The sequence below is a fragment of the Toxorhynchites rutilus genome, chromosome 3 (genome assembly GCF_029784135.1).
Source record: "Toxorhynchites rutilus septentrionalis strain SRP chromosome 3, ASM2978413v1, whole genome shotgun sequence".
NCBI classification, from domain to species: Eukaryota; Metazoa; Arthropoda; class Insecta; order Diptera; family Culicidae; genus Toxorhynchites; species Toxorhynchites rutilus.
The window spans coordinates 214350882-214364049 of NC_073746.1; the positions used below are offsets into that span (position 1 = coordinate 214350882).

Here is a 13168-nt window from a genome sequence, read left to right on the forward strand (position 1 = left end):
CAGGGATAGGGCATAAGAAATGTTCACGATTGTCGATTGAAACAATGCTTTTTCTGTCCACGTAGTATGTGGATGACCCCTTAGATGTATCTTTACACTTAGAAAAATCGTCGGTTGAAAACTCCCAAATACATTCCGTTATATTTACTAATTATTTCTCTCAGTTTATTATTTCGTCAACTTTTGGATTGTTTATCTTCAGTGTGTAGATGATCAACCGTGAAAAACAAACTTCAATCCGCGTTGACGACATTGAGCCTCGTTTACTAGTTTAGGGGAGCGTCAACGAATAATTGGTTTTCAGGCGGAATGAACACATTTTCAAATTTGAAATTATGAATGAAAATTAACTTTTTCGTACCAAAATAATATTTCATTTAAATGAAAAACACTTTTTTTTGGATGTGATAAAAATTGAAGATAACTTTATATTATAATGAAAAGTTTTACTAACAATGTTGGAAATGTCTACACATGGTTAAATAGATGTCAAAAACACGTGTTTCAAATTAATTATTAAATAATATTATGTAACAAATTTTATTCAAATTTTAACATTTAAAAACCGGCTTCGTGTCCTCTAATCTGATAGAGATAGACTAGTTTGGGACCCAAATTATGGCCCTTAATTGGAAATCGCCACCAGACGGCGACACTATTGCACTGTCATCGCGAATATTAAGTGCATTTTTAGATAAAACTGGGAGTCTTTTGTGAAATTGCAAAGCGAACTGGGAGTCTTTTGTGAAATTGTTTAGCGTTGATTTTTCTAAATAAATAATCAGTAGCAGACCTGAGGTAACTCATTGTAGTTACTTACAATTTTACTTTCTTTCTATTTTAAAGATCATATGATCCAACATGTGTGGTCGAACTTGTTTGTAAGTATTTCAAAAACAATGTTTTGTGTATGCGATGAAAAACTCCAAATATTCTTTCTTTCGAATGCCCTTGAGACCCAAAAACATATAAGATAATTCATTCCATATTTAGTTTCCAAGATACATTGCGACAAATAGCTAATGAACGCTGTTATCCACCCATTCTCTAAACCAGGAGTTTTCAAATGGTGCTCCGCGGGAAATTGGGCTGCGCAAAGTTATAGCAAATGCTCCCACTTGAATCTAATTCACTGGGCATCTAGTGATTTATTTTTTTATTTTTTAGTTTAGTTTTAGAATTTAGTTTATTCAGAGACAAATGTCGTGTAACTGTGATGCGCAATCGAAATAGAGTTTTTCCCATTTGTGTAATGTCATTGCAAATAGGATTTATTATATTGCTTATAAAATGCAGGTGCTCCATCAAATGCTTTTGCTATAAAAAGTGACTACCATGAAAAAAATCTGAAAACTCCTGCTCTAAACCATCGATAATATATATTATTGAAAATGTGTATTCCAGAACCCTTGGGCCGGACGAAATTCAACGCTTTTGTAAATATCAGAACTCGAATGAAATCAAACCAAAAGTACCGGAATACCGAAACGAATTCAACTGCGGCAAAAAGTTTCAGCCTTCGTATAACATTGCGCCAACAGACATTAGTCCTGTACTGATCTCAGCTGCTCATTTCGATGAAAAGAAAGACAGTGCGAAACGAATCATAGTCCCGATGATGTGGAGCATGGTTCCTAGATGGCACAAAGGAGACTATCGCAAACATGGCCTCACTACGAATAACTGCAGACTAGAGAGTCTCACAACGTCCAAACTTTATGGTCCACCACTTGAAATAGGGCAGCGATGTGTAATTCTCTGCGAGGGCTTCTACGAGTGGCAAACCACGGAACATTTAAAGGCCTGCGATAGGCCAGCATTTTACGTACATATGCCCCAAACTGGAGGCGTGAAAATGGAAGATAAATCAACTTGGAATTGTGAAGATGCTAGTCTTAATCTTCTAAAAATGGCAGGACTTTTTGACGTGTGGGAAGACGACTGTGGCGACAAGTTGTACAGTTATACCGTAATCACATTCGAATCGAACAAAAAGTTTTCTGAAATTCACCACCGTATACCGGCGATTTTAGAATCGGAGGACGAAGTGACAGCGTGGCTAGATTTCCGTCGGGTTAACGCAAATCGAGCTTTGAAAATATTAAAACCCAGTGAACTAATCCAATGGTATCCCGTATCAAACCTGGTAAACAATTCAAGGAATAAATCCGATCCATGCAACAAACCACTAAACAAAGAGAAGATGAAAAGTCGTCTCAGCTCTGAGGGTAATTTCATGAAATCGTGGTTGACTGGAAGGAAGCGGAACTCTGAGGAAAATCATGACACGCCGGATCCAGAAAAGAGGCAAAGCAAAATAATAAAACTGGAGAGCATTGAGTAACGCAAATTCCGTGAATTTATTCCATGATCATGTCCTTGTCTAGATCTTTTTTGGCTGTTTCAAGGCTTTTGCGGGAGATAAAATGTAACTTTAGATGTTGTATAGTTTGTGCATCGCCATCCCAGTTCTGAAATTTCCGAAACTCAACTTTGTGACACAAGTTTGGCAACTCCAATCCACCACCGTTGAAATCGTTGGTTTCTTTTTCCAGCGTCATTTTTATGCTGGCCTCTCGAGATGCATGCTGGTTATTTCGTTGCTTGCTAATTGACTGAACCAATTTGATTTGCTCCAACTCTTCGTCGAACCGTATGAGATATCTACAAAAGCGTAAAAATAAAATAATGACTGAAATTTCTAAGCTGTATTGTTGTACACTTACTCATCGATGAGCTGCTCAAACTCAGAGCTTGAAAGTGGTTCTGTCCTTCCATCTTCTAGGTGCTCTGCAAACCATCCAAGTTTCTTGCCAACTACGTTAGCTCTAACTGCGTGGCCAATCTTTTTCTTTTCACGATTATTTATTCTGTATAAAACGAAAATATGTTATCCTTACTAAAACGATAAGTACCAGTTTGATTCATACTTTTTAATTTTTCTTGCCAAGGCTAAGGTTTTGCGACTTTTTGGGTGCTTACACTTTGCCAATTCTTTCATTAGATGTTTAGGCTGCAATGTACACAAGTTCATAAACGATACAATGCATAAAATCTATGTTTGAACAAGTTACCATGATGAAAAATAAGGAATTTAACAGCCGCTGCCAAAAGAAAACCAACACGAGAATTCGTTCAAAATAACATGCGTTTCGGACTTCGAAGGTAAACAAATAATCAGCTGTGGAAACTGAGTACTAGGGGTGCTCAATTGGAGTATATGTTTGATTGAAGAATAGGAACATATTAGGCCTTGTTCTCACTGCAGCGAGGCGTTAGCATGGCTTGGGCGGAGCGTGTGATGCTTACGATTAAAGTGCGATTCACATACAACATCCACGTTACGTTCACGTTCCGTCACGTCACGTTGCGTCAATTATTCTTCCATGGAATTCCTATTGAAGCATTCACATACACCAGAAACGGCAAATCGAAGTTGCCGTCGCCGGTATATGTGAATGTTTGCATAAGAACTGCTTAGAAGAATAATTGACGCAACGTGACGGGACGGAACGTGAACGTGACGTGGATGTTGTATGTGAATCGCACTTAATCGTGCGTGTTCTTACCGATGTGTTCACACCAGGCTGACGTGTCGTGAGCGTGGTTTTGGCTTGTTGCTGGTGTGCAAACGAAAACACTTCACGCCGGCGATATTTGTATTTCTCCGCTTCTCTCTTGCATATGCTTGTTTGTAGTAGTGACATAATTGAAATTTTTCGCTTTTTTTTAGTTTTTACGTTTTTCACCGTCCGATTTTTGTCCCGGTTCGTCCAACGATGTTGGAATATTTAAAAATAAACCAATTTTCATTCTTTCATTCAAAAACACACATTGACAATTTGTATAAAACACGCCGAAAACACGCCGAAGACACGCCGCTGGCACAGTACAATTAGAGACGACGGTTAATCGTTCGATTGATTCAAATAATCGAATATATGAAATTATAATCGATTAATTTTGTATCGAATAATTTGAAATCAAAATATGAATAAATCGATTAATTGTCACTGTAATCGCGAAAGAAGGAATCTTTTCAAGGTTAATGCATTTTCAGGCTGAGAATTCGACATCGACAACCCGATAGACCACGCGACCAGAATGACATCGTGATACGTGATTATTTCAAGAAATAAATGTTCGTTCGATTAATCGAATATTGAAAGACAATTATTCGAATGAATCGAATATTGAAAAATGCCCCAACGATTAATCGATAATCGAATAAATTAAAAATTTAGACATCACTAGGTGCAATGTGAGTGAATTAAAATGTCGTTGGGAGCAAGGCGCTTGTATAAATGTATAACAGGTGAAGCAACATCATCACTTCAATAAGAAGGGGATTACGGTTTGTGGAGCGGGGGTTGTTTGTTTTGTTATTGCTAGGATACGCCATTTTTGCATTTTCACATGCGAGAGTAATGGATGAATTGGATGAGAATGAAATTCTACAAAATCATCTCTTATTTTCACATAAATTCGCGAAAGTCGAACGTAGTAGGCATCGTTCGAATAAGCATCGTAGCAGTTTGTAGAGAGCAGCCGGCAGCGTTCGGATGCTGTTTGTAAACAATACCGACAGCAATTCCAATATGGCTGAAAGTGCATTTCATATGATTGTTTCACCTGGTATATATAGAGGCGCCTTGGTTGGGAGAAGTGAACACGCCCCGCTCACGCCACGTTGACGCCCCGCTACAGTGAGAACATGGCCTTAACGTCGATGTTTTCATCCGCGCTGACGATAATATAGGGCGACATACAGGATTGTGATTTTTGACGTAGAACTACGTCTTTCATTAAGGGTGCCAAATCAGAAAACAGGTCACGTTTTTATGAAATAAAGTTAACGTGAAGAACTATTTTTACCGCGAACGGATTTTGGCGATTTACATACTAAACGAATCGGAAATTCTGTAAAATTTGTTTATTATGCTATACATTAGAATCCCCTGGTTTGTAAATGGTTAATACTTATGACAGACATACAGCTGTACTACCGTTGTACTTCGAAAATTGTATGTCTGTCACCATGTACAGCGCTAGAACCATGCAAGCAACTCGGTACAATCGCTGTACCTGTACCGATCTGTTTTACCGCTGTACATGGCTACAGTTGTACTGTGCGAAGCGCCATAGACGGTTAGTGGTGGGTAGCATGAACCAGCAGAATCACTTGAAAATCTTGAAAATCACTTGATAAACGTTCTTTTCATTGACTTTCTTTTAAGTTAATAACTCAGATTGGAAACTTTTTTGTTGTGTTTGATAGTTTAGACACTAAATAAAAACCTTTTTCATTGAAATATGTGGTGGAAATTGGAAAAATATCTGATTGTCAATTTGACATACGGTACAATGTACAACCAAAGTATGTCTGTCATGGTACGATGGTACCTGTACAACGCTGCACACGTACAACGCAAGTGCAGCTGTATGTCTGTCCCTGGTATAAAATTCATGAAAACTTTAAGCGTTCCCATTTTCCCATACATTTGTTCTGTCCAGTTGTGTGCTTCTTCGAACAGAGCTGTCAATAACGTGCAAATTATCGACGACCAACGGAGGGGGAATCGTAGGATTTAAAGTCTCCGTGAACAAAGGAAAAGTAGAAGAATGAAGGGGAATACTTGCCTAGAGTAAAAACATTGGATCTCGCTGAGGCAAACTTTCATTCGGCATCGGACTGTTGAGCAATCCAGTTCACTTTGCTTTCGCTGCGCTTCGATCTAAGATTGGACCCCACCAGTTATAATCCAACTTGGATATCGTCATTTGGTTTTTCTGTTCGTTTTTGGCATTATTCGTATCGTGTGTTTTTCTTTCCCCGTCATAAATTGGACGCTTCGCCTAGTGTGTGATGAGCAAGAAGAAGAGGAAGGCAGGCCCTGCAGAAAATGAACGCATTGCCAGGGGCAATAAAATTTCGAAGCAAGCGTCATCTAATGATGCACGCGTGTTGGTGCAGTGAAAAGCGCTCGTACTGAACCGAGCCTTCGCGAGTGTGACACCGCATTTCGGCGCGTCGGTCGAAAATGTAAACGCCGTTACCCAGGCAGCAACCACATTGATTGTGGCTCCCCCCGCTGGTGGTGAAGGCGGACGCTCTTGACGAACTCATCAGCGAATTCCCATCGATGGGTGTTACAGCATTGTACAAGCTGTGTGGCATAATTCAGTCTTTTTCCAAGCAGTTAACATTGTTTGTTTTCCGTCATCATAGGGGCATCGTTGGTGCCTTTGAGAATGCATCAATGCATCAAACTGACGTTATGACAAAGCAGGCGTGTAGGTTGTGCGCCAAAATTTGGAGAATACCAAGCATCTTGAATGTCGTACTGGAATGTTATAAGTTATTTGGGTTCGCGTGCCAGTCGCAAAACTGCCTTCAACTAGGATTGCATTTGCGCTAATATTGATCATAATGAAGCATTGCTACTGTTTTCGAGGTTGTTATTAACAGAAGGAGTTTATTTCGCTTGTTTAGTCACCAAGAAAGTAAATGTCGTTCTGGAATTTTGTATGTGATTAGGTTTCGCCAGTAGCAAAACTTCCTCCACTAAGGGTGACAGCTGCGCTTCTCTCGAGCATGAGAAAGTAGTGAAATTTTTTTCAAGGCCAGAACAGAAGCGTTTCTTTTGAGAATAGCGCAAAATGATGAGAAGTGTTTATATTCCTAGTAGTTTCAAGCCACCAATGTATGGCTCAGTATGCATGCTATGGCGAACGCTCGTTTGGCGCTTAGTTTACGTTGTACGAACGATGCCTGGAGGTGCGATTCCTTTGAGGCAATACTAAATTATGTGCAGCATGATATTTGATACTTGCAAGTGTTGTCATTGTTGTTGTTTCCATGCGGAGCCAAAGATACATTGGTGTAGTTATGAGATGTGGAATAATGGTGCTGGTGCAACATGTATATAATCGATTGTAGCCGAGTCTATGTCAATTGCGTTAGAGGTAAATTTTCAAACGAGACGAGCGTCAGTCTCGTTTGTTTTCATATTCCATAAGCCGAGCTTGACTAAAAATAGACGAGAAGCACGTCTGGCTCGACGACCGTTTGGCCGCTTATTGCTGTGAATGCGAAAAAAAACTATTTTATTGTATAATTGTTAATGGTTCATTTTCACCCAAGGAAAGTTTATACGGCGAGAAAAATTGGAAAAGTGAAGAAATGCTAGAAAAAGTGATTTCGCATATGCTCTACATATAGCATAGTACAGGTGTTGTTAGTCCAACTAAAATTCGCATTGGGTTGAATAAACACTCAGAAACTAAAAATTATAAAAGAAAATTACCTTTTCCACTTCAAATATGTTTCTCTATATTAAAGTAACAAGTTTTTACTGATGTGAAAAATTGATAATTGTGTTCGGTATTGGTAATTAATTATATTAAATTAGTGAGTTTTTTTTTGTTTATTTCATCCATATATAACACAGGGAGCATCTCGTCTAGGATCACAAGGAACGGTTTTCATCATATCTCGTTCCACTTCAGCATCTTTTATCTGATACGCACCATCCAACGACTGTTTACCATCCTTCTATCAGCATCACTCGGTAAACACTGGTAAAGTGAACTAACAATACCGAACAACCAAACAAAAAGGCCTTTTTCAGGGCCAACAAATCATTATCAAAGAGTTTACCGATGTTATTTTTCCAACATATCCAAGATAGCCTAACGGTATCCTACGTCAACTATGCGGTCGTGTCTCGGACACAACCCTCCTGTGACTTTTTTTGTAACCTTCTCACTTCATCAGCTCTTAACTATTCTAGTTATGAATATTTTTTCTCCGTTCCCTTTTTATCTTAGTGTTAAAGATGATAGATGTACAAATGATGATGTAATAGATAGTAAAAATATTATTTGTTTTATTTTTGCGGAGCTCGAAAAAACGTCCGAAATTCGTGTCTCAACACTAGAATATCCCCTTAAAAGTTCGTGTTCGGTACACAATTAGAAAAACAAGAAGTGGGTTTTATCTATGGTATAACCGCAAGGGTGACGTAGGACTATCGTTGATTTAGAGATCATTTGTATGAAGTTGAATCTAAATCCATTCTGAATGAATAAATGAATATTTGGGGGACTTCAAAAACGAGAGCGTTACGTTGGAGGCTCTTGGTTTTATGCATCCAATATTGGATACAAAAAACCTTGTTTTGAAGAATAATCTTCAGAAGCTGCACTTGATTGACAAATCACAAAACCAAATGTATGTGGTCGCAGTATTATATGGATAGAAAACATTAAAATAAACTCACTTGAATTTAATTTTCAATTTCAAGGGGAACTGGCAGATTATTTTTCAGCAACGATCATTTCTTTCCAGGTTTCTTCTCGATAACCAGCAAACGAAAAGAGTTGCGCGTGTGTATGTGTGTGTGTGGCGGCTGCTTCTATGTCTTCCCGAGGAACCGTATTTCGATGCTGATACTCTCTTGGTCACCTTCTCTTCTCCTTCTGATCGATCGGCTTTTCTGCGCTCTCTCACAGTTAAAACCAACTGATTGCATTTCAGGTCAGGTCAGGGCAGGTAATGAATCCCTCGATCCCTCGCCGTTCAGCTCGTTCAGTAACGATGTTGTCTTGTCGATGTCCTCAGGCGTCGTGCATAAATTACGTAACGCTAAAAATCCGGATTTTGAACCCCCTCCACCCCCCACCCCTTCGTAACGCAATTTCCTATCTCTAAAACATAGAAAGTAACGCAACATCTACCCCCTCCGCCCTTATCGCGTTACGTAATTTGTGCACGACGCCTCACGAAAAATGAATGGGTTTCACCACCAAAATATCATTTAAGTATGCTTTTCGTGCGTGATTGAATCGAGAGAAGGTGTGGTTTACGATGGCAATTTGGAAGGCAAACTAGAGGAGAATGAACTCTCTGAGTATGAAAATTTCGGCGACTGAGCAATAATCGATTGAAAATTATATTAGGCTGTCAAAAAAGTCCTGCGGTATTTCCGCGAGGTGTCTTTGTAAGCGCGTAGTTCTAGTTGTATTCATTGTATCGAGTCATACTATAGCTTGTTGGAAGGTATTTTTGCGCGCTATAAGTCCTTGACAGTGTTTTGTTTGGTAAAGTCGTTCGTGAGTTATAGTGTCGCAAATATGGAGCAAAATAAAGAGAAAATCCGACATATTTTACAGTACTACTATGACAAAGGCAAAAATGCATCTCAAGCTGCCAATAAAATTTGTGCAGTTTATGGACCCGATACAGTTTCCATTTCCACCGCACAACGATGGTTTCAACGTTTTCGTTCCGGTGTAGAGGTCGTCGAAGATGCGCCACGCTCCGGAAGGCCTGTCGTCGAAAATTGCGACAAAATCGCTGAATTAGCCGAGAAAGACCGGCATAGTAGCAGCCGTAGCATCCAAGAGCCAAGAGCTGGGGATAAGTCATCAAACCGTTATTAACCTTTTGAAGAAGCTTGGATTCACAAAGAAGCTCGATGTATGGGTGCCACACACGTTGACGCAAAAAACATCTTTGACCGTATCGACGCATGTGAATCGCTGCTGAATCGCAACAAAATCGACCCGTTTCTGAAGCGGATGGTGACTGGTGATGAAAAGTGGGTCACTTACGACAACGTGAAGGGCAAACGGTCGTGGTCGAAGCCCGCTGAAGCGGCTCAGACGGTGGCCAAGCCCTCATTAACGGCCAGGAAAGTTCTGCTGTGTGTTTGGTGGGATTGTCAAGGAATAATCTATTATGAGCTGCTTCACTATGGCCAAACGCTCAATTCGGACCAGTACTGCCAACAACTGGACCGCTTGAAGGTAGCACTCATGAATAAGAGGCCATCTTTGATAAACAGAGGCCGCATTGTCTTCCATCAGGACAACGCCAGGCCACACACTTCTTTGGTGACGCGCCAGAAGCTCCGGGAGCTCGGATGGGAGGTTCTTTTGCATCCGCCGTATAGTCCGGACCTTGCACCAAGTGACTACCACCTGTTTTTGTCCATGGCGAACGAGCTAGGTAGTCAGAAGTTAGCCACAAAAGAGGCCTGTGAAAATTGGCTATCCGAGTTTTTTGCCAATAAGGAAGCGAGCTTCTATAACAGGGGTGTTATGAAGTTGGCATCTCGTTGGGAACAAGTCATCGAACAAAACGGCGCATATTTGACTTAAAACAGATGATTGTAACTAATTTTATGAACAAATGAAAATTCAAATAAAATACCGCAGGACTTTTTTGACAGCCTAATATAATTTTCGCGATACGAAACATTTTCCGTTGCGCGCGCATACAATATTGGATACGAAAATATCCTATTGATGGGAAAGAATAATCTTCAGAAGCTTTCCAGCTAATTACAAAGCTTTCCAGCTAATTACAAAATTACGAAATCAAATGCATTCGGTCGCTGTGTTATATGGTTAGAAAACATTAAAATAAACTCTTTCGCATGAATGTATTTTTCAATTCCCAGGGAACAGGCAGATTATTTTTCAGCAACGATTAGATCTTTCCGGAATTTTCTCGATGCTGAATGGCATCCAAACGAAAATTCTCCTTTCTGTTTGGCCTGCAAAAAACTTTTCTGAACTGTAATCCATCAAATTTGGTTATATGCTAATATATTATATGCTAAGCTAATATAGCACGCTCTCCTTGGATTCGACGGGCCAGCTGAATGTCCTTGGGCATGATGTGACGCGTTTTGCGTGGATAGCACACAAATTAGTATCTTTGAATAGGCCTCCTGCAGCGTCATAACCGCGGAACTTTGGAAGCGCAAATCGGTTTTGAAGTCCTGAGCAATTCCACGAACCAAATGCTGCAAAGGTAGCTTGCGGTTCAGCAATTCGGTCGACTTCTGATAGCGACGAATTTCATGCGAAATTCCCGGTCGATAGCGATGTGGCTTCTTCACCTATCCTGCGGCTGGTGCGCTTATCCGTTTGCTTTCGTGGTGCCTTACCACCGAAAGACTAACGAGCTGTCTGCTTAGTCACGATGAAACGAGTCCTCACGGTGCGAGAGTAGAGTAAGAAATGAACAAAAGCAAGGGAAGCGTCATTTTATAAAACATAAAAGTATCGAATGTTTTCCACTGATGGGAAAAAAAAATATTCAGAAGCTTTCCTGTTAATTGCGATTGATTGAAAAATCACAAAACCAAATGTATTTGGTTGCAGTGTTATATGGATAGAAAACATTAAAATAAACTCTTTCGCATGAATGTATTTTTAATTCCCAGGGGAACTGGTAGATTATTTTTCAGCAACGATGATAACAACGAGGGTTCCGCGCGTGTGTGTGTGTGTGTGTGGCGGCTGCTCCGATGTTTCAAGCGGAACCATGGCATCACTCTCCTCCTGATGGATTCCCTTCTGGCCTTAGGTGCACAAACAGGCTCTTGGTGACACCGTTCATCAGCGCTTTCATGATAAACGAAATTAATTCACCACAACAGCGACAACATGCTCCAATCGCTGTTCAATTATAACTGAGTGGGTTTACGAGCGGCGCTCGCTTATATACCGATTGGTTATTTCAATAGCCTGTTTTGAAAGCAATATTAAGACTATTGAAACAAGTTTTTGGATGAAAAAGTAACAAGTAAAGGGTGTGTCACATCAAATTGCATCACGGAAAAAACGCTGTAGAAATTTAATTTTTAGGAATTATATCTTCAGCTTTCGCTTATAATCAGATAAGAGTGTATAGATCACGTTGGCCATGCTTCACTGTCAATTTTTCGTAAATTTGGAAAAATGTCATCGAACGAAAAAGAGCGTCGTGAATTAATCCTGCGCACTCATTTCGAGAATCCGGAGTTGTCACATCTGGACATCGGTAAGGTGCTGGGAATCGTCTAATCCACGGTCAGCAGAGTACTAAAACGATACTTCGAAAACCTAACCATCGACCGGAAGGTGAAGAACGGCAAAAATGGATGCTCCGTCAGTGAAAAAGATCACAAGCGCGTAGTTAAGCAGTTTAGACGTGATCCGAGAAGTTCGGTCCGGGATGTCGCCAATAAGCTGAATTTGTCAAGTTCATTCGTCCAGCTCAGAAGGCTCCTAACCGCGACGAAAGGCAAAACATGGTGGGGAAAACGCGAGCCCGGAAGCTGTACACCGAAATGCTGACGAAGCCGCATTGCCTGGTAATGGACGACGAAACCTACGTCAAAGCGGACTTTCGTCAGCTGCCGGGCCTGTTGTTCTTCTCCGCAGAGGACAAATTCAGCGTTCCGGAGGAGATTCGCAAGCAGAAACTATCCAAGTTTGCTAAAAAGTACATGGTGTGGCAAGCGATCTGCTCTTGCGGAAAGCGGAGCGCCCAGAAGCGCTTACTACCACTATTGAAGCAGCACGAGGGCCCGACCATCTTCTGGCCGGATCTCGCTTCGTGCCACTATTCGAAGGACGTGTTGGAGTTGTACGAAGCCAACGGGGTCACCTTCGTGTCAAAGGAAATGAACCCGCCCAACGCGCCGGAGCTTCGCCCAATAGAGAAATATTGGGCGATTATGAAGCAGGCCCTCCGGAAGAACCCAAAAGTTGTTAAATCGGAGGCGGACTTCAAGAGAAAATGGATTTCTGTTCAAAAAAACTACAACCTGTACAGAACCTTATGGACGGGGTAAAGAGGAAGGTGCGAGCATACGGGCTTGGGCTCGAAGTATGAATAAAAAGAAAATGCCAAAAGTTGTTTAATAGTTTTTATTTTACTGTCTAAAATTTTCAAAAGGATCGGTCTACTGGGCGAATTTCTACAGCGTTTTTTCCGTGATGCAATTGATGTGACACACCCTTTATATGACGCGTAGACATTTCATCTTTCGAATGAAGTGTTTATCATACCATTTCGTTCAGTTGTTTAAGAGCTATTAACGCTCAAAATCTCGGTCTCCAGCGTAACGCTTTCGTTTTCGAAACTTTGATTTTACACCCCGGTATAGAAATGAAAGACGTAGTTCTACGTCAAAAAAAACTTTGCGGTAGGGACCGCATAAAAAAGTTTCCTCAAGAAAATAACATAAATCCACGCCGTTCACCGTTCGACTCCCTTTTGTTTCCCTGCTTTGCGATGGGACGGTTTCCCTTTTCGGTTGCGCGTGTTGTGCTTTTAGGCCGTCTACACATTAGGCAACAGCAACCCGATCTATGTTGGCGATGTCAA

General features: G+C 40.7%; 2 protein-coding genes across 2 annotated transcripts; one reads left to right on the top strand and one right to left on the bottom strand.

The window, feature by feature from the left end:
• The first annotated feature begins 658 nt into the window (after nt 1–658).
• On the top strand, nt 659–2705 carry LOC129776667 (abasic site processing protein HMCES). The gene is made up of 2 exons (XM_055782443.1): nt 659–881; nt 1405–2705. Exons 1-2 carry the CDS (start codon nt 862–864, stop codon nt 2342–2344), a joined length of 960 nt encoding a protein of 319 aa, XP_055638418.1. The 5' UTR covers nt 659–861; the 3' UTR covers nt 2345–2705.
• LOC129776668 (translation machinery-associated protein 16 homolog) lies at nt 2337–3213 on the bottom strand. Its single transcript, XM_055782444.1, has 4 exons — nt 3075–3213; nt 2931–3013; nt 2727–2870; nt 2337–2664 (listed from the first exon to the last, which is right to left on the bottom strand). Exons 1-4 carry the CDS (start codon nt 3075–3077, stop codon nt 2361–2363), a joined length of 534 nt encoding a protein of 177 aa, XP_055638419.1. The 5' UTR covers nt 3078–3213; the 3' UTR covers nt 2337–2360.
• Between the last annotated feature and the right edge of the window lie 9955 nt (nt 3214–13168).